At 44.6% G+C, this 22,160-nt stretch overlaps 1 protein-coding gene across 4 annotated transcripts in view; it reads right to left on the reverse strand.

The window, feature by feature from the left end:
* The window catches only part of LOC139380324 (sodium leak channel, non-selective), a 265,187-nt gene that overhangs the window by 40,451 nt on the left and 202,576 nt on the right, over positions 1–22,160 (reverse strand). For 3 of the 4 annotated variants that reach the window (XM_071122924.1, XM_071122926.1, XM_071122927.1), the window contains 11 exons: positions 18,225–18,326; positions 17,983–18,052; positions 17,391–17,423; positions 17,125–17,216; positions 16,333–16,455; positions 12,716–12,769; positions 11,960–12,080; positions 2,588–2,719; positions 1,305–1,472; positions 531–635; positions 153–259 (listed from right to left, as the gene is read on the reverse strand). In XM_071122924.1, the coding sequence (XP_070979025.1) occupies positions 153–259; positions 531–635; positions 1,305–1,472; positions 2,588–2,719; positions 11,960–12,080; positions 12,716–12,769; positions 16,333–16,455; positions 17,125–17,216; positions 17,391–17,423; positions 17,983–18,052; positions 18,225–18,326 (1,107 nt within the window). The remainder of the gene's footprint in view (positions 1–152; positions 260–530; positions 636–1,304; positions 1,473–2,587; positions 2,720–11,959; positions 12,081–12,715; positions 12,770–16,332; positions 16,456–17,124; positions 17,217–17,390; positions 17,424–17,982; positions 18,053–18,224; positions 18,327–22,160) is intronic. The other variant, XM_071122925.1, reaches the window with a different exon arrangement.

Raw genomic sequence — 22,160 nt, forward strand, 5'->3', positions numbered from 1 at the left:
AAAAAAGTATTATAATTAAAACATACTTTATGTAGTGAGTAGAACTATAGTAATGACACCATCATTACTCATGGTCCTGGAGGGCTACAGTGTGTGCAAGGTTTAGTGCCAGCCCAGCACTATATATGTTTCAGCCAATCCTAATCACTCACCACACTCTTGGCACCCAGAAGCCAGGCTTCTTCTCTCCTGGTCTTAGTTTGAGATTGAGGTTTTTAGACACACTCACGTTGATCCGGAAGATTCCATGGCAGTCCTCCTACAAACAAACAGAGAGCACAGATGTCACTACACCATGCAAATTGAATGGGTAGAATGGACATACAGTAGATGGTACGAGATGTCATAATGACAATGTTCTGATTTAAATCAGATTTTCTGGTTTCATCAATATCAAATAACTACATTACAACAATTTGTTTTAGGAATCCATCATTTAAAATAGTACGCCCAATATGGCCATGGCTTTTAATGGAAATTTCTGCTCTTCTATGTTTGGAAAATCAATTTTGTAAAGAGCTTGGTCATACCCGAAGGAATACGTGGGGGTCATTGCACTTGGCTAGTTTTCCAGCAAAGAGCTGGACGCCGAAGCTTGCAAACACCAGCATTAGTGTCAGGAGCAGGATGGAGACCTATAACACACACAGACACATTCAAGTAAAAAGGAAGAAATGGAAACCTGTGAGTGTGTGTGCGTGTTTTCGCGTGTGTGTTTGTGTGTGTTAGATCAATAGAGGGTTATAGACAGCCAGGGCTTTCCCACGCAGTCAAATAGCCTCTGGGCTGCTGGGCAGATCTGTAGGGTGTGAGAGAACACAGAGGGCAGAGGAAACCTCACATTCAGCATCTTACAGTAATCTACTCTACAAAGTTAGGTCAAACTTTGTCAAAATAATCACTTCATGTCTGTGTGTCTCATATGGAGCATTTCCACAACCACAATCAGGCTTAGCTTAGTTTGGTCCAAAATGTATCCACTGTGTATACATGTAAAGTGTATGCAAGTGTTTTTACTTAGTGTGGTTCAACTGTCCACAATGGGCCTGATCCAGAGTTGAGATGAGCACAGACCACTCAGACTATAGCATAAGTCATTAATTGATGTCAATGGAAACTTGAGTTAAGCAGGTGGAGCTCAAGTAAGAATGTGGCTCAATGCGCATGTAATTGTGCATTCATGTGCATGTCTGTCTGTCTGAGTATGTGTATGCTTACAAGCCTGTGTATGTGTCTCTTAGTGTGTGCATCTACAAGTGCAAGTTTTCACACCGTGTGTGCGTGCTTGTGTGGCCACCACTAACCAGGAAAATCTCCTTGAAACCCTTGATGACCTCCCGCACCACCTTCCTCATCTGGGGCACCAGTTTAAAGATGCGAAGGGGGCGAAGACACCTCAGCATCATCAGCAGCTGAGCCCCAGACTCCGGAGGCACGTTAGGAGGCAGCCAACACAGGAAGATCAGACTACACTGGAAGAGAGAAAGAAAGGAAGGGAGAGAGGGAGGGAGAGGAAAAGGAAGATGATGTAGAGAATGAAAAAGGGGAGGGAGAGAGAGGAAGAAGGAGGAAGAGGGAAGGAGATGGTGGGGAGGGAGGGAGGTCATTAGAAACGCAGGTCCTGACCTGACCTTTCTAATCAAACAGTAAAATAACAAAGCCCATCGGACACACTGCGTTGCCCTTTGCATGCTATACAAAGCTAAGAACACACTCATATAACACCACTAATTTTAACTACACCATCCCACAGGCCCTCTGGCAGTAACATTGTCAATTGACACCTATAGAACAAAACTCATTTAGGTAGGAGGAGGCAACAGAGCTAGGCAGGCAGGGAGGTGAGCCCCCCTACATAAGTAATGGTAAGGTAAACACTGGACCACTGTCTGTGTGGAGTGTGCCTGTCAGAGCTATTACAATTCAATTCTCTCCCATCTCTCATCCAATTATATCATCTATATGCAAATTATATTCCCAAACAAGAAAGGGAAGTTGTTTTGAAAGACGGCCTAAAAAAACTAACATCTCACAAAAAAAACAAGAAAATAAATTATGATCGACGCATCCCGACGAAATGAAGTTGATCATCAGTCATTAAAAAGCTATCTTCAAAAGTTTCACTGGGTCATCTTCCCGAACTCATTAGCAATAGCGTTAATCAAACAGAGTCTGCTTATTCTCACATGAAGAATGTATCTTTTCATTACTCTAACAAAAGGCATATTATGTCCACTCCAAAGTCACATGGAATACCCTTTATGGGAGACAGAGGTCTAGAATCATCAAGGTGTATTCCAGAGGAATATACTTTACTTGGAAAGCCAGTCAGAGACCATGCTTTCTTTAGGTAAATATCAAAAACATTCTGTAAGAATCTCCCGTTGCAACATTTCCCCTAAGCTGGCAAAACTGGTTGCAATTACATATTGTGATACCTGATGCGTTGTGAGCTTTCTGGCGCAAAATGGCTGCCGTGGCATCACCCATATATTGGTGGTGGTTGAGGTGAGTTTTCCACATACAATGTAAAGTTCTTTGATTATCAGTAAAAAAGTGCTATATGAATCCAAATCCATGAACTTACGAGGTAGATGAAGATGTCCATGACTCCTCCAAAGTCTCTGATGACGGCTGTGGGAGTAAAGAACAGGCCGTCCGCCATGATCTTCAGGTTCAGCTCGATACTCATGAAGATGACAAAGACATACTCTCCTATCTGAAACACACCAGACATTAGGCTCCAATAAATATTTGATTGATTTATTCATTCAACCTTTATGTATTCAGGTTGAAGCCTTGTCCTCATCATCTCTACACTATAAAATCCCCATCAGAGATTTGAATGACCCTTTTTGGTTGCAGGTTCTCCTATGGGCCCAGCCAAAGAACCCTTTTAGTGTGTAGACCATCATCTCTGGGGCCGGGATAAAGTTAGCAGCACAAAAAAAGTTGCACAGTACGTAACTCTGTACAATAAGTTGTATCTACTGTTTACTGAACAATAATATATATAAAACATTTTTTTTTTTAATGAACCACTGGAAAAGAGTCCTCCATTCGCTACTCAAGTGCATTGATGACATGTATTTTTTTCCGCTGCCTCTGTTTAGAGACAGGGGCATGATAATGGTCCATTCTAAATCAAAACAAATTTCACACATATATTATTTAGTACAGTACCAGTCAAAAGTTTGGACACACCTATTCATTCAAGGGATATTCTTTATTTTTTACTATTTTCTACATTGTAGAATAATAGTGAAGACAACAAAACTATGTAACAAAAAAACCCATACAGAATCATATATTAACCAATTTTTTAAAACAAATCTAAATCTATTTTGTATTATTCAAAGTAGCCACCCTTTTCCTTGATAACATGCCCAGTTACACTTGCCTAGTTAAATAAAGGTTAAATAAACATTTTAATAACAAACAAAACAAAAAAAATTGCACACTCTTGGAATTCTCTCAACCAGCTTCAACTGGAATACTTTTCCAACAGTCTTGAAGGAGTTCCCACATATGCTGAGCACTTGTTGGCTGCTTTTCCTTCACTCTGCAATCTGACTCATCCCAAACCATCTCAATTGGCTTGAGGCCGGTTGATCATGGAGGCCGGGTCATCTGATGCAGCACTCCATCACTCTCCTTCTTGATCAAATAGCCCTTACACAGCCTGGAGGTTGTGTAAGACACTGCTGTTGGAACCAAAAATCACAAATTTACCCCGGTCTAATGTCCATTGCTCGTGTTTCTTGGCCCAAGCAAGTCTAATCTTCTTATTGGTGTCCTTTAGTAGTGGTTTCTTTGCAGCAATTAGACCATGAAGGCCTGATTCACACAGTCTCCTCTGAACCGTTCATGTTGAGATGTGTCTGTTACTTGAACTCTTTGAAGCATTTATTTTGGCTGCAATCTGATGAACTTATCCTCTGCAACAGAGGTAACTCTGGGTCTTCCATTCCTGTGGGGGTTGTCACGTGTGCTCCCTCTCTGGCCTTTAGGTCACCAGGCTGCTCGTTATGGCGCACACCTGTCACCATCGTTACGTGCATTATGACACTCACCTGGACTCCATCATCTCCATGATTACCTGCCCTATATATGTCACTCCCTTTGGTTCCTTCCCCAGGCGTCATTGTTTCTGTTTCAGATTCATGTCTGTGCGTTGTTCGTGTGTCTGGTTTTGTATTATGTTTTCATTTATTTATTGAATGATTCACTCCCTGAACTTGCTTCCCGACTCTCAGCGCACACTCAGCGTTACAGCAGTCCTCAAGAGAGCCAGTTTCATCAGAGCGCTTGATGGTTTTTGCGACTGCACTTGAAGAAACTTTAAAAGTTCTTGAAATATTCCATATTGACTGACCTTTATATGTTAAAGTAATGATGGACTGTCATTTCTCTTTGCTTATTTGAGCTGTTCTTGCCATAATATGGACTTGGTCTTTTTCCAAAAAGGGCTATCTTCTGTATACCACCCCTATCTTGTCACAACACAACTGATTGGCTCAAATAATTAAGAAGGAAATAAATTCCACAAATTAATTTAACAAGGCACACCTTTTCATTGAAATGCTACCTCGTGAATTTAGTTGAGAGAATGCCAAGAGCTGTCGTCAAGGCAAAGGGTGGCTACTTGAAAAATCTCAAATATAAAATATATTTTCATTTGTTGTGCAATGGGTGACAATATTAGTCTATCAATTGTAAATGATATATTATCACTTGTGAATGATGCCCAGCTTAAGGCAAGAAATCACCTTTTCTGCAACTTTTTCAAATCATAGTCGTCCTCATGTAGCCCATAGGCCTATATGTTCTGTTAAAATTAAGCACCTTACATCTGCTTTACAATGGGTGTAGAGCCTAACTGGCATACCTACACAGTGTGTGAGTTTCAAGTTTTGGGAAGATTATTCATAGAAATGCACCTTCATTAAAAAAAAAAGCACTACATGCATAATGACTTTTGTTGTTACTTTTGAGATTGGTGTTTTCCTGCTATAGGCACATTTGCTTTTGTACTAGTAGATTGACATAGGCCAGTGCTTTTGCTGTTCATTAGCCCTACTCACCTTGTTGGCTGACAAAAATCATTAGAGTTGCATCATGCAGCCTTAGAATGTAATAAAAATCTAAACATATAGCCCAACATTTAAATAACTTTAAATTAAGCATATAGGGGTAGCTGTTTCTTTGTTAACAGCTCAACACACAATAGCTGCATGTGTGCACTCCCTCAAATCGTTTGGAGAAAATATCCTTTCTATTTCATTCATCGATGTTCAATTGCATTCTTCATTCTATAAAATAATAGAAAATAATGCCATAGAATTATAAGCAAATCTTGTCTGCTAAATGAACTAGTGTAGCCCACATGTAACAGTTTTCTTGTGGTGAAGGAGAGGCGGACCAAAACGCAGCGTGGTTATATTGATTCATGTTTAATAAAAAAAGATAAGCACGAACATTACAAAACAATAAACGTGGAAAACCAAAAACAGCCCTATCTGGTGCAAAACACAGAGACAGGAACAATCACCCACAAACACACAGTGAAACCCAGGCTACCTAAGTATGATTCTCAATCAGAGGCAACTAATGACACCTGCCTCTGATTGAGAACCATACTAGGCCGAAACATAGAAATACCCAAAACATAGAAAAACAAACTCAACTCACGCCCTGACCATACTAAATAATGACAAAACAAAGGAAATACAGGTCAGAACGTGACAGTACCCCCCCCCCCCCCCCAAAGGTGCGGACTCCGGCTGCAAAACCTTAACCTATAGGGGAGGGTCTGGGTGGGCGTCTGTCCGCGGTGGCGGCTCTGGCGCGGGACACGGACCCCACTTCACCATTGTCTTAGTCCGCCTTATTGTCTGCCTCCGTGGCCTCCTAACCACGGCGACCCCTCTAAATGACCGCACTGGACTGAGGGGCGGAAGCTCTGGGCAGAGGGGCGGAAGCTCTGGGCAGAGGGGCGGAGGCTCTGGGCAGAGGGGCGGAGGCTCTGGCGCCTCTGGGCTGAGGGGCCTCTGGGCTGAGGGGCTCTGGCGCCTCTGGGCTGAGGGGCTCTGGCGCCTCTGGGCTGAGGGGCTCTGGCGCCTCTGGGCTGAGGGGCTCTGGCGCCTCTGGGCTGAGGGGCTCTGGCGCCTCTGGGCTGAGGGGCACTGGCGCCTCTGGGCTGAGGGGCACTGGCGCCTCTGGGCTGAGGGGCACTGGCGCCTCTGGGCTGAGGGGCACTGGCGCCTCTGGGCTGAGGGGCTCTGGCGGCCCCTGGCTGACTGGCGGCACTGGCGGCCCCTGGCTGACTGGCGGCCCCTGGCTGACTGGCGGCCCCTGGCTGACTGGCGGCACTGGCGGCCCCAGGCTGACTGGCGGCACTGGCGGCCCCAGGCTGACTGGCGGCCCCAGGCTGACTGGCGGCCCCAGGCTGACTGGCGGCCCCTGGCTGACTGGCGGCACTGGCGGCCCTTGACCGACTGGCGGCACTGGCGGCCCCTGGCGGAACTGGCGGCACTGGCGGCCCCTGGCGGAACTGGCGGCCCCTGGCAGACTGGCGGCCCCTGGCAGACTGGCGGCCCCTTGCAGACTGGCGGCACCTTGCAGACTGGCGGCACTGGCGGCCCCTTGCAGACTGGCGGCCCCTTGCAGATTGGCGGCACTGGCGGCGCTGGGCAGACTGGCGGCACTGGGCAGACTGGCGGCACTGGCGGCGCTGGGCAGACTGGCGGCACTGGGCAGACTGGTGGCGCTGGGCAGACTGGCGGCACTGGCGGCGCTGGGCAGACGGGTGGCTCAGGCGGCGCTGGGCAGACGGGTGGCTCAGGCGGCGCTGGGCAGACGGGTGGCTCAGGCGGCGCTGGGCAGACGGGTGGCTCAGATGGCGCTGGGCAGACGGGAAGCTCCGGCAACGCTGGAGAGGAAGGCTCTGGCAGCGCTGGACTGAGTAGCTCTGGTGCCTCTGGAATGAGGGGCGGGAGCTCTGGTAGCGCCGAACAGGCGGGAGACTCCGGCTGCGCTGGAGAGGAGGAAGGCTCTGGCAGCGCTGGAGAGGCGGGAGACTCAGACAGCGCTGGAGAGGAGGAAGGCTCCGGCAGCGCTGGACAGGCGGGAGCCCCTGTAAGGATGAGCCGGGGAGACAGCCTGGTGCGGGGGGCTGCCACAGGAGGGCTGGTGCGTGGAGGTGGTGACGGATAGACCGGACCGTGCAGGCGCACTGGAGCTCTTGAGCACCGAGCCTGCCCAACCCTACCTGGTTGCATGCTCCCGGTCGCCCTGCCAGTGCGGCGAGGTGGAATAGCCCGGGGGACACCAGCAAAAAAGTGTAATTAAATTGTTGCCAGCAGCACAGTTGGTCACCAACGCTCTGGATTAGAGGTCAACCGATTATGATTTTTCAATGTCGATACCGATTATTGGAGGACCAAAGAAAGCCGATACCGATTAATCGGCCAATTTTTTAAATGTATTTGTAATAATGACAATTACAACAATACTGAATGAACACTTATTTTAACTTAATATAAAACATCAATAAAATCAATTTAGCCTCAAATAAATAATGAAACATGTTCAATTTGGTTTAAATAATGCAAAAACAAAGTGTTGGAGAAGAAAGTAAAAGTGCAATATGTGCCATGTAAGAAAGCTAACATTTAAGTTCCTTGCTCAGAACATGAGAACATATGAAAGCTGGTGGTTCCTTTTAACATGAGTCTTCAATATTCAGAGGTAAGACGTTTTAGGTTGTAGTTATTATAGGAATTATAGGACTATTTCTCTCTATACGATTTGTATTTCATATACCTTTGACTATTAGATGTTCTTATAGGCACTTTAGTATTGCCAGTGTAACAGTATAGCTTCTGTCCCTCTCCTCGCTCCTACCTGGGCTCGAACCAGGAACACATCGACAACAGCCACCCCCGAAGCAGCGTTACCCATGCAGAGCAAGGGGAACAACTTCTCCAAGTCTTAGAGTGAGTGACGTTTGAAACGCACCCGCTAACTAGCTAGCCATTTCACATCGGTTACACCAGCCTAATGCTTGAAGCACAGCGAAGAGCTGCTGGCAAAACGCACGAAAGTGCTGTTTGAATGCAGGTAAAAAAATATATACTTGTGTATTGATTTTAAGAAAGGCATTGATGGTTATGATTACGTTGGAGCAATGACAGTCCTTTTTCGCGAACGCGCACCGCATCGATTATATGCAATGCAGGACACGCTAGATAAACTAGTAATATCATCAACCATGTGTAGTTAACTTGTGATTATGATTGATTGATTAATTGTTTTTTATAAGTTTAATACTAGCTAGCAACTTACCTTTGCTTCTTACTGCATTCGCGTAACAGGCAGGCTCCTCGTGAGGCAGGTGGTTAGAGCGTTGGACTAGTTAACTGTAAGGTTGTAAGATTGAACCCCCGAGCTGACAAGGTAATAATCTGTCGTTCTGCCCCTGAACAAGGCAGCTCTTGGAACCACCCATCCCAGATCCGGGATAATTGTATTTTTGAAATTATGCTTCACAGCGAAAACAATACAAGCGTATGTGTAAGTTTATCGATATACCAACAAAACATTATATATACCTAGCGGCAGGTAACTTGGTCACGAAAATCAGAAAAGCAATCAAATTAATCGTTTACCTTTGATGAGCTTTGGATGTTTTCACTCACGAGACTCCCAGTTAGACAGCAAATGTTTATTTTATTCCATAAAGATATTTTTTGTATCTAAATACCTCCGTTAGTTTGATGCGTTATGCCTAGGAATCCACCGGAAATAGCGGTCACGACAACGCAGACAAAAATTCCAAATTATATCCATAATATCGACAGAAACATGGCAAACTTTTTTTATAATCAATCCTCAAGGTGTTTTTTAAATATCTATTCGATAATATATCAACCAGGACAGTTGGCTTTTCACTAGGACCGGGAGGAAAAATGGCTACCTCTCTGTTTAGCGCAAAAATCACACAGAGCCAACAACTGACCACTTACACAATGTGGACGTTTACGCTCATTCTTCAAAATAAAGGCCTGAAACTACGTCTAAAGGCTGTAGACACCTTAGGGAAGCCACAGAAAAAGGAATCTGGTTGATATCCCTTTCAATGGGCAATATGGATGCATAGAAAGACAGGGGTTTCAAAATAAGAGTCACTTCCTGATTGGACTTTTCTCAGGATTTCACCTGCAATATCAGTTCTGTTATACTCACAGACAATATTTTTACAGTTTTGTAAATTTTGGAGTGTTTTCTATCCTAAGCTGTCAATTATATGCATATTCTAGCATCTGGTCCTGAGAAATAGGCAGTTTTCTTTGGGAACATTATTTTTCCAAAAATAAAAATAGTGCCCCCTAGCTTCCCACCGTACGTACCTAGGCCGTCATTGAAAATAACAATGTGTTCTTAAATGACTTGTCTAAATTAAATAAAGGTGTAAAAAAAACTGAAAGAATTTCAGAATTTTCAGAAGAAAATTTATTGGCCAAATCGGCATCCAAAAATACTGATTTCCGATTGTTATGAAAACTTGAAATTAGCCCTAATTAATCGGCCATTCCGATTAGTCGGTCGACCTCTACTCTGGATAACATAAAAACAGCCTAACCAGCTCTGCTGGTCAGAGTGAGCTGTTCTCTCATGTGTCTGGAAGTAGCTACCAAGCTAGTTCATGTTAGCCAGTTAGCTTGGTAGCTTGTTATGTTCTGTTGTTATGTTGGAACGCTCGGATCAAGCCTACTCCTCGGCCAGAGCTGCCAGTGTGCTCTCTGAACGCTCCGAGAGCGAAATGCTCTGAATTTACGAACTGACAATCTGACAACGCTCTGAGTTTACGAACGCCCAGAGCGCACTCTGGCACCCCAGATTGAATTTACGAATACACCTGTAGTATAAACCAGTCTTTAGTCTTGAAATCTTTGGCTGTTAAGTAAATGGCCTCACAATGACCTTGCATTATTATTAGCAGCTCGTCGTGTTTATTTTAATATCGAGGAATATTTCACTTTCTTTGGTCATAGGAACAACATGAATTTGTGCATGAGGCAGATGCAACTCGAGTTTCGCCGTAGAAGACGGTGTCTCTGGTCAGTCTCACCGGAAGAAAGGAAGGAGAGAGCAGGGACCATGAGAGACGGTGTCTTTGGTCAGTCTCACAGGAGGAAAGGAAAGAGAGAGCAGGGACCGTGAGAGGCGGTGTCTCTGGTCAGTCTCACCGGAGGAAGGAAGGAGAGAGCAGGGGCCGTGAGAGGTGGTGTCTCCGGTCAGTCTCACCAGAGGAAAGGAACGAGAGAGCAGGGACCGTGAGAGGCGGTGTCTCCGGCCAGTCTCACCGGAGGAAAGGAACGAGAGAGCAGGGACCGTGAGAGGCGGACCCTCTGTCTGGTCAGTCTCACCGGAGGAAAGGAAGGAGAGAGTAGGGACCGTGGGAGGCGGTGTCTCCGGTCAGTCTCACCGGAGGAAAGGAAGGAGAGAGCAGGGACCGTGAGAGGGGGACCCTCTGTCTGGTCAGTCTCACCGGAGGAAAGGAAGGAGAGAGCAGGGACCGTGGGAGGCGGTGTCTCCGGTCAGTCTCACCGGAGGAAAGGAAGGAGAGAGCAGGGACCGTGAGAGGGGGACCCTCTGTCTGGTCAGTCTCACCGGAGGAAAGGAAGGAGAGAGCAGGGACCGTGAGAGGCGGACCCTCTGTCTGGTCAGTCTCACCGGAGGAAAGGAAGGAGAGAGCAGGGACCGTAAGAGGCGGTGTCTCCGGTCAGTCTCACCGGAGGAAAGGAAGGAGAGAGCAGGGACCGTTAGAGGGGGACCCTCTGTCTGGTCAGTCTCACCGGAGGAAAGGAAGGAGAGAGCAGGGACCGTGGGAGGCGGTGTCTCCGGTCAGTCTCACCGGAGGAAAGGAAGGAGAGAGCAGGGACCGTGAGAGGGGGACCCTCTGTCTGGTCAGTCTCACCGGAGGAAAGGAAGGAGAGAGCAGGGACCGTGGGAGGCGGTGTCTCCGGTCAGTCTCACCGGAGGAAAGGAGAGAGCAGGGACCGTGAGAGACGGACCCTCTGTCTGGTCAGTCTCACCGGAGGAAAGGAAGGAGAGAGCAGGGACCGTGAGAGGCGGACCCTCTGTCTGGTCAGTCTCACCGGAGGAAAGGAAGGAGAGAGCAGGGACCGTAAGAGGCGGTGTCTCTGGTCTAGTCTCACCGGAGGAAAGGAAGGAGAGAGCAGGGACCGTGAGAGGCGGACCCTCTGTCTGGTCAGTCTCACCGGAGGAAAGGAAGGAGAGAGCAGGGACCGTAAGAGGCGGTGTCTCTGGTCTAGTCTCACCGGAGGAAAGGAAGGAGAGAGCAGGGACCGTGAGAGACAGACCCTCTGCTGCTCTCTCTCTCCCTCTGCTGAGACTAATGCCGTGTTCAAAACAACTAGGTTCTCAGTAAAAAAAACGGAAATAGTTTTGAACGATCATCCAACTCGGAATTCTCAGTCGGAAACTCTGGCATCTTTCTAGAGCTCTGACTTTCCGACCTGAAGATCACCGACGTCCTGATTTCACTTCTTTTTTTTTTTCAGATGCAGGTTCCATAAGTCCAGTAAAATACAAAATCAAATTAATAGCAAATTATTTAAATTTATGCTCAGCTGTGCCTCGCAAGTGCTAAACCAACTGATCTATTTTGTTATCAAAGCTGGTGTTTTAAATATAATATGGTCTGAGAAGAACAATATTTACAGGCTTTGCCAACTGCACAAATCTCATTCCTAAATAACTGTTTTTATTAGGTTAAAGTAATTCTGAGCGGTAGATCTCGGCTTGCTGTTTGACTGTGAAAGTGATCTTGACTCAAGAAAAGGTTGGTGACCACTGGGTCTACACAGTATGCAGTGAGTGTGCGTGTGTGTCGCGCGGTGGACATGGATGGCAGCTACAGTATATCAGTTACCTGTAGAGTGGGCACATGCATGACCCTGGTGAAAGGAGACTCAAACATCATGGAGATACAGGAGCAGATGGTCACTACGATCATCACCCAGTCCAGATAGGTGACCAGCCCCAGGAGATCACTGAGGAATAAAGAACACATACAGGCACACAACACACACACACAGGCATAAGCACTCACTAGTTTAGCAAGGAACACACACATGCAGATCCTTAGTAGACCCATCACTGCAGTGTGAGTTGTAAGTGGGCCATGCTACTTTGTTTCAGTTCTGATGAAATATGACTTATATAAAACCTCACACACAGACTCCATAATGAGTGGGATCATCTAAGGACTGTGATGGAGTGTGCATGCCTGAGTGTGTGTGTTCGCGTTGTTGCACATATGCATAGCTTGTGTTATGTGTCTGTATGCTAATGCGTGCATTGCGTGTGCTTGTGCTCGTGCATGTATCCGACCGCACTGCAGCCCTACAGCACCATCCCAGCTAGATCTATATGAAAGTCCCCTGGCAACCAGATAGAAATTAATTTATCTCTTTGTTTGATAATCAGAGCTGGAAGCCTGGGAACCTGGGCAGAACTCCAATCAGTTTATGCAATGTTAAAAACCTATTTCACAACTTTTTAGTTTTTGCAATCTTCATCCCTCATAAGAGATTGGTATTGTTTTTAGATAAATAACAAGACAGAATATGAGAAACAAGCCAATTATGCAATATTTACCCATCAACAATGGGAGTAGAAGACTTACTAAAGCTGGTGGTATTTGGAGTTCACCGCTCCTGTTATCGGATCTGTTTTGGATCTGGACAAATGGACAAACAAATAGACATGAAAACAGATTATATTTTATTTTCATGGCATGTGTTGCTAAAACAGTTTGGGTAGCACTTTACATTGCAGCACAGAATAAATGGGTATTAGCAAAGTAATAGAGTGCCTTGATCTATAGTAAATATGAATGTTTTTCATTGTTAGAGCCTTGTTCTTGAACACTTCTGCCTTGGTTGGTGCGCACCACCCCTTTTTCAATTTTTTTGCTGACATGCAAGTCCCCCTAAGTGCTAAACTTATTACAACTCATCCGAAGACATTGTGCCGGTTTAACATGCTATTGCAATCATTGCCTGTGATTGGCTTGCCCTTAGATGTTAGACACCATATGAGTCTACAGCAATGAATGTATATATGAATGGACAAAGCCATCGATCACATGACACCATTCATTCCTATGTACAGACTCAATAGTTTCCCAAGTTTCAAGTGTTATTGTCACGTGCACAAGTACAGTGAAATGCCTATCTTGCAAGCTCTTTCCCAACAATGCAGTAATCAATATCAGTAGTACTACAAAATAATGTAAAGTAGAACAAAAACGTACAATAAGTATACATAAAAAGAACACAACCCTGTATATAGTAAGTAAACTATATACAGAGTCAATGCCAAGACCATATCTACATGTGCAGGGACACTGGAGTGGTAGATATGTCATTTTAATGGCGTCAGACCAAGGCTCTGTGTCTGTCCTCATGCTCCTAGGCCTTAGTGGCGCTTTCATATCATTGATTACCACATTCTTTTGGAGAGACTGGATACCCTAATTGGTCTATGCAGACAAGTTCTTGACTAGTTTAGATCCTATCTGTCAGAAAGATATCAGTTTGTCTCCGTGGATGTTTTGTCCTCTGACAAAACAATCGTACGTTTCGGTGTTCCTAAAGGTTCCGTTCTAGGACCACTATTGTTTTCACTATATACAGTGCATTCAGAAAGTATTCACACCCCTTAACTTTTTCCACATTTTGTTGTGTTACAGCATGCATTTATAATGGTTTAATTAAGATTGTGTGTTACTAGCCTACACACAATACCCCATAATGTCAAAGTGGAAGTATGTTTTTTTTTATGTTGACAAATTAATAAAAAATTAAAATCTGAAATGTCTTGAGTCAGTAAGTATTCAATCTCTTCGTTATGGCAAGCCTAAATACATTCAGGAGTAAGAATTTGCTTAATGTGTCAAAATCAAAATAAAGCAGACATTGAATATCCCTTTAAGCATTGTGTAGTTATTAATTACACTTTGGGTGGTGTATCAATGCACCCAGTCACTACAAATTACAGGAGTCCTTCCTAACTGGGTGAAACAGCTCAGGGATTTCACCATGGGGCCAATGGTGACTTTAAAACAGCAAACAACTGGAGGCAGGGCTTTCCCCTATAGGGTTTCTGTATAAGCACTTTATGACAACTGTTGATGAAAAAGCCTTATAAATACATTTGATTGATTGCTGTAAGGTAAGGTGACTAGTAGTGATATGCTTTCCCCTCCTTTCAAGACGATTCGATACCTATCTAGATAAAGGGAGCTACGATATCATACAGGAATGAAGCGTATTGGTTTGAAAAAGATTTGGTGCTATTCGGTTTGATTGGAGAATTAATCGACTTGGTTCGATGCGATACGATGCACTAACACATCCATTTTCCATTTCTAATAAAAATCTGCTGCTGATGAGGTGGGCCTCTCTGATCTGTCTGAGCTGACTTCTGTGTTTGTGTGTGTTAGATCAATAGAGGGTTATAGACAGCCAGGGCTTTCCCACACAGTCAAATAGCCTCTGGGCTGCTGGGCAGATCTGTAGGGTGTGAGAGAACACAGAGGGCAGGGGAAACCTCACACTCAGCATCTTACTGTAACAATGTATGCCTATGGTGTATCTACTGTGTGTGTACATGCTGTGTATGTGTGTGTGTGTACAAACTGTGTGTGTGTGTGTGTGTGTGTATGTACTGTGTGTGTGTGTGTGCGTGTGTATGTACTGTGTGTGTGCGTGTGCGTGTGCGTGTGTGTATGTACTGTGTGTGTACTGTGTGCGTGATGTATGTATGTATGTCTATGGTGTGTATACTATGTAGGCACCTGATCTGAGCCATAAGGGATACTAGGTATCTACCACCCCACTACTACTATCAGATTAGGGAGGGCAATGTAGTCTATGTTTTTTGTCTTTGGTTCCGAAATTACCATCACCCACTAATTAACTTGTCATTTTTGCAGATTAAGCGTTTGAGCTAGTAGTCTATCAATATTTATTGTTTACAAATTAGCTATGACATATTCAATTAATATGTAGCACAACTTTGAATTTCACCCCGATCTCAAGACATTTTTAGTGAGCTTCTTTTCTCTTCCCGCTTTGGCCATGCAGTGCGCCTTGCAAAAGTGATTCCTCATTATGAAATGAACTTTACCCTGTATGTCAAAAAATGACCATATACATAACTATTGCTGATGGTGAACCTGAACAATTAAAAAAGTATAGTTTTCAACAGTGCATAGATACTAATAACCCAGCAAATGACATTGTCACTCAACTGTCACTCAACTAATAAAGCCTAATATTGCGCAAGCCATTTTAGCATTTGAACAGGCCGCCTACCTCGCACTCTTCAGAGCGGAGCCAGGCAAAGTGTGCGGTTTGACTAGGCTACTGATATTCCCTAGGTGTGTTTGGCATGCTAAATTACTAGGTATTTTCAGAAGGTAGAAAGAAAGAGCACAAAACATTTCTAATTTGCGATACGCATCGTTTGAAACAATTTTCTGACCGATGCATGCTACATTTGGATCGGTTTTGGGGTCCGCGGACCGATGCAGTCGTATCTTAAACATTTGAATCAGGGACCGTATCAGTGAATCGTTACATCCCTAGCAACTAGGCATCAGGATTATGATAAACAGAGTTGCAGTAGCGCATATGATGATTGTATGTGTGTGGGTGTGCGTGTGTATTGTCAGTATGAATGTGTCTACGTTTTATGTGTGTGTGAGCAAATTAATTGTGTGTGTGTGTGTGACTGTGTGGAGTCCTGTGAGTGTGAATAGTCAGTGCAAAAATAATCCATTAAATAAAAGGGTCAATGCAGATAGAGTCAATTGAATAGAGCATTGAAGCCAAAGGAAGTCGGTTAAGATGGCGTCTCATGGAGACATTACACAGTTTAAGCTACTCCAGGAACCCTCTTATTGAGTAACTCAAGTTGAAGTCCGACCAGGGTACTGCAGGCTGCCATTAGCAACTCAATTATCCTTATAACTCTTTCTGTGTGCGATTGAAAAATAGTCAGTTCAAGGACCATCTGGTGTAATAGAAACAATTATTGGCACCATGATTGTCTTGTAAATTTGTTTTATTAATACAATGATTGACCACAGAGATGGCCATTTTTCTATTCAGTATAACGGGGGATCCTGTTTTCTGAAAATAATGCCTGCAGTACCGTGGTCTGCCTTGAACTTCCGTGGGGGCAGTCGTTCTCATCTGGTCTACAGCCTCAGAGCAAGTAATCGTCTTAACTTACGCATTGAAGCGTGCCCGCACTACAGTCCTACAGAAGTTTCTGAAGCGGTGCTCTCTCCCCACAATGAAGAGAGGTTTGTCAAAGTAAGGATGGTTCTCCCTCAGTTCCTCTTCCTGGACCTTGCTGCTCACACACACACACACACACACGCACAAACAAAGTTACACACACACACACACAAAATGTAAACAGACACAATGATAACAACACATAGGTAACACAGGAAAAGAAGACATGATCATTTCATTCTGTCCTTAAAATGCAGGGTAATTTGTCAAACAAATAATGAAGCAAACTTCAAAGGTTCAAGGGTGGAGCAAAGGACTTAAGTTGCTAAGAGTGGGAAGATATGAAACGGTTGCTAAGAGTGGGAAGATATGAAACGGTTGCTAAGAGTGGGAAGATATGAAACGGTTGCTAAGAGTGGGAAGATATGAAACGGTTGCTAAGAGTGGGAAGATATGAAACGGTTGCTAAGAGTGGGAAGATATGAAAGGGTTGCTAAGAGTGGGAAGATATGAAAGGGTTGCTAAGAGTGGGAAGATATGAAAGGGTTGCTAAGAGTGGGAAGATATGAAACGGTTGCTAAGAGTGGGAAGATATGAAACGGTTGCTAAGAGTGGGAAGATATGAAACGGTTGTAGATTGATGATTTACTGTAAATTGGTGAGTGGCCTGTTCTGTGTTTCTTTACTGGGCACAACACCCTGTGTGTGCATGTGTGTGTCTGTATGTGTGTGTGTGAGAGAGTTGTGTGTGTGTGTGTGTGTGTGTGTGTGTATGTGCGTGTACCGCTTCATCTCGGCCTGCTCCTTCTTCTCCTGGATCATCTTGATCTCACTATCTTCTCGCTGGGCGTTACGATAACGCACTGTACTGGAATGCTACAAGGGAGACGAAAGAAGGGTCAGGGTGTGTGTGAGTGTGTGACATTTTGCTATGTCTAGGGGTCCTAGCCTGACTACCTGCTCCATAACCTGATATAACTGTGTGTGGCGTGACAGTAAGAGTGAGTGGACCGGTGTTGAATGCATGTCCTAGGGTTGTAGTGTACTTACCTGGTGCCAGTGCGATCTCTGCTCTGACTCTCGCTAGTCGGCCAGCCAAAGCAGCATGCAATGTTCATGGTGACAAAATAATAATATGTACAAAAATAAACAAAAATGCATGCCATGACAAAAGGTAAGATGCCAATCACCCACACCACACCCACATACATACACAAAGTAATTATTAGTGATGGGCACCAATATGGAACATGATATCAGTTTGCATTAATAACATTGCAACTGTGTGGACTTCCACTGCTTTGTGAACTCCAGACAACTTCTTGCTGATTGGGGCATGTGTGAATGTTCTGGTGGCCTAACCTACCCAACAATTTGAAGCCCATTGATGACCAATCAGCAGGCAACTAAATATGCCTGCAGGAAAAGTAATGTATGTTCTTTTACAGAATAGTGTAGGTAAACAGCAAGTACACCGATATCACTGATCACGTCTTACTGGCGCTCGCCAAGCATCTGGCCTTGGGCTGTTGCCCACTAGGGATGGGATGTGGAAATGTAAGTGTCCTGTTCAACTAAGCATTAAATACCTCCATTATTAACAATGTGTGTGTGTGTGTGTGTGTGCGTGTGTGTTTCTCACATCTTGTGTGAGTGTCTCCAGGGACTTTCCTCTGCTGATCCTCTGACTAGTGGAGCCATGTCTCAGAGACCTGGAGAGAGCACAGGGTCAAAGGTTAAGACATAGCTTTGAAATATACCATTGGTGTGAGATTGTGTGTGAGTATATGTGCATGGTGTACATGCTTGTCTGCTTTTGCATGCACATCAGTGTGCGTGTGTGTGTGTGTGCCCGTGCGTGAGTACACATGCTTGTGTGTGTACCTGCGTTCTTGGCGTATATGGTGTTGGACACTGAGGATGGAGCGCTCTTTCAGTGGTTGGCCCTCAAAGGATCCACTCAGCATACGCTGTCTGGTACAAGCCCTGAAACACACAGAACAGGAGACACATTCACAGCACAGTGCAAATACACACAACATAGTCAAAATAGACCAAAAATAGATAGTGATGGGGCCTCAAAGTTAAAGAGAATGGATGGTAAGAGGAGGGTTGCCGGTTCGAATCCCTGAACTGACAGGGAGAAATCTGCAGGGCACCTGGAGCTGGCACCTGGAGAGTTAACGACTTCAATATCCCATATACTTCATACTGCCATTGTGCCCTTGAACAAGGCACTTACACGCTAAAAGCTCCAGGGGCAGTCCCAGCCTGTGATGTGTGTAGTGTGTCAGGTTGGGTACTTTGACAGCAAAACATGAAAAATATCCATGCAACTACACCTCTCTTCCTCCCCTCAGCAGTCAAACAGGCTATTCATCCAAAGCAGGCCCTATTCACATTATCATTCTATATTAGTTACTCTGGCGATTAGGACATCCTGTTTATGTGAGGTAATTGCAGAGTCATGTTCCAGAACCCAGCTAATGACTAACTGGACTTCAGCAGTGTGTGTGTCTGTGTGTTGTTTGTGAGTGTGTGAGAAGGATCGTGTGATTGAGAAAGATAGAGAAAGAGAGAGAGAGAGAGAGGGTGGGCGGGCCAAATGATACATGTGATGACTTCAGATGTAGTGTCTGTTTGGCAGCTTAGGAGAAAGAGAGGAAGGAACACACGCACACACACTAGTCTGGCTAATCTACCGCCGTGCCAGATGTTTAATCCTGCAATTACTAGATCACACAGGTGAATCTGTCAGAAGGGTGTGTGTGTCTGTGTGTGCCTGTGCGTGAGTACATGTGCTTGTGTATGTACAAGACCTGCGTTCTTGGCGTATATGGTGTTGGACACTGGGGACGGAGCGCTTTCAGTAGTTGGCCCTCAAAGTATCCACTCAGCATACGCTGTTTGGTACAAGCCATGTGTGTACATGTTTGTGAAGGTAATGCATGCCAGAGAAATAATGGCAATGCTCTACTGTGTTCCCTTTGACTCAGAATTGTATTTGTAATATCAGCGGCTAAATCAGGCTTTTTAATTTGTGGGTCTCTCCTCAGGATGGGTGTCCTTTGGAATAAGAACATCAGAAGTACTACACTATTTCTCTATAATGGCAATTGATACAGAAAACCAGTGGAAATACACAAAAACAATTTTTAACACTTTCTTTAAAGGTTGCATACATTAAGCAATTATTATCAGCATAGATTAAGCATTCACAGCATATTCATGAAGGTGTAATTAACATTGATAAATACCTTTAAAGGAATATCTCAATCAACAAATTTCTATGAAGGTTGAATGTTGAGAAAAGTGTGTTGTTTCACAGGAATTTAAGTTCTAAAAATAGTCTGTCTATGAAATCAGGCACTGTATTGCCTTTCCCCAGAACATGTTTCTTCCAAAATGAAACATTGGTTCACAAAAATATTGTTCTCATATATGAATGTTATTTAACATTGAAAATCATAGCAATGTGCCATTTTGAGGGCAGTAACTCACACATTTAACATTTAGGTTGTTATTACGAAGTATTTAGTGATGTTCTATAATTTCATGTCTATTGACTGCGGTGGAGGCTCCTCAGAGGAGGAAGGGAGAATAATCCTACTCAGTAAAACATAAAAAACGTTATCCTTTTTAGATAAAGCAATACTACATTGTATTTATTTTTCATTTTTTTATTTCACCTTTATTGAACCAGGTAGGCCAGTTAAGAAAAAGTTCTCATCTACAACTGCGACCAGGCCAAGATAAAGCAAAGCAGTGAGACAAAAACAACAACACAGAGATACACATGGGAAAAACAAACGTACAGTCAATAACACAATAGAAAAAATCTGTATACAGAGTGTGCAAATGAAGTAAGGAGGTAAAGCAATAAATAGGCCAATAGTGGCGAAGTGGTGTGCAAAAGAGCAGAAAAACAAAAACAAATATGGGAATGAGGTAGGTAGTTTGTCGGATGGTCTATTTACAGATGGGCTGTGTACCTACAGCTGCAACGATCGGTAAGCTGCTTTGACAGCTGACATTAAAAGTTAGTGAGGGAGATATGTCGCCAACTTCAGTGATTTTTGAAATTCGTTCCAGTCATTGGCAACAGAGAACTGGAAGGAAAGGCAGCCAAAGGAGGAGTTGGCTTTGGAGATGACCAGTGAAATATGCCTGCTGGAGCGCGTACAATGGGTGGGTGTTGCTATGGTGACCAGTGAGCTGAGACAAGGCGGGGCTTTACCTAGCAAAGACTTATAGATGACCTGGAGCCAGTGGGTTTGGCGACGAATATGTAGCGAGGACCAGCCAACGACAGCGTACAGTTCGCAGTGGTGGGTAGTATATGGGGCTTTGGTGACAAAACAGATGGCACTGTGATAGACTGCATCCAATTTGCTGAGTAGAATGTTGGAGGCTATTTTGTAAATGACATCGCCAAAGTCAAGGATCGGTAGGATAGTCAGTTTTACGAGGGTATGTTTGGAAGCACGAGTGAAAGAGGCTTTGTTGCGAAATAGGAAGCCAATACGAGATTTAACTTTGGATTGGAGATGCTTAATGTGAGTCTGGAAGGAGAGTTTACAGTCTAGCCAGACACCTAGGTATTTGTAGTTGTCCACATATTCTAAGTCAGAACCGTCCAGAGTAGTGATGCAAGTTGTGCGGGTGGGTAGCGATCGGTTGCATTTAAAAGCAGTTGGAGCCACGGAAGGAGTGTTGTATGGAGTTGAAGCTTGTGTGGAGGTTTGTTAACACAGTGTCCAAAGAAGGGCCAGATGTACACAGAATGGTGTCGTAGAGGTGGATCCGAGAATCACCCGCAAAAAGAGCAACATCATTGATATACACAGAGAAAAGAGTCGGTCCGAGAATTGAACCCTGTGGCACCCCCATAGAGACTGCCAGAGGTGCGGACCACAGGCCCTCCAATTTGACACACTGAACTCTATCTGAGAAGTAGTTAGTGAACCAGGCGAGACAGTCATTTGAGAAACCAAGGCTGTTGAGTCTGCCGATAAGAATACGGTGATTGAAAGAGTCGAAAGCCTTGGCCAGGTCGATGAAGACGGCTGCACAGTACTGTCTTTTATCAATGGCGGTTATGATATCGTTCAATGGCGGTTATGATATCGTTTAGGACCTTGAGCGTGGCTGAGGTTCACCCGTGACCTGCTCGGAAACCAGATTGCTTAGTGGAGAAGGTACGGTGGGATTCGAAATGGTCGTTGATCTCTTTGTTCACTTGGCTTTCGAAGACTTTAGAAAGGCAGGGAAGGATAGATATAGGGCTGCAGCAATTTGGGTCTAGAGTGTCACCCCCTTTGAAGAGGGGGGTGACCGTGTCAGCTTTCCAATCTTTAGGAATCTCGGCAGATACAAAAGAGAGGTTGCAAAAATGGTGGCGGATCATTTTCGAAAGAGAGGGTCCAGATTGTCTAGCTCAGCTGATTTGTACGGGTCCAGAATTTGTAGCTCTTTCAGAACATCAGCTGTCTAGATTTGGGTGAAGGAGAAGCGGGATGGGGGGGTTTGGGCCAGTTGCCGCGGGTTGCCGCGGGGGGTGCAGAGCTGTTGGCCGGGGTTGGGGTAGCCAGGTGGAAAGCATCGCCAGCCGTAGAGAAATGCTTATTGAAATTCTCGATTATCGTTAAATATATTTACCTGTCACCAAATAACTGATTAAACACACTGTTTTGATTGCAATGAAGGTCTACAGTAGCCTCATCAACACTCTCTGGGGTAGCACCATGCTGTAGGTTGAGGACAGCTATTTTCCGTCCTCCTTTGGGTACATTGTCTATAATACAAAACCTAGGAGGCTCA

Source organism: Oncorhynchus clarkii, chromosome 22, assembly GCF_045791955.1.
Source record: "Oncorhynchus clarkii lewisi isolate Uvic-CL-2024 chromosome 22, UVic_Ocla_1.0, whole genome shotgun sequence".
NCBI lineage: Eukaryota > Metazoa > Chordata > Actinopteri > Salmoniformes > Salmonidae > Oncorhynchus > Oncorhynchus clarkii.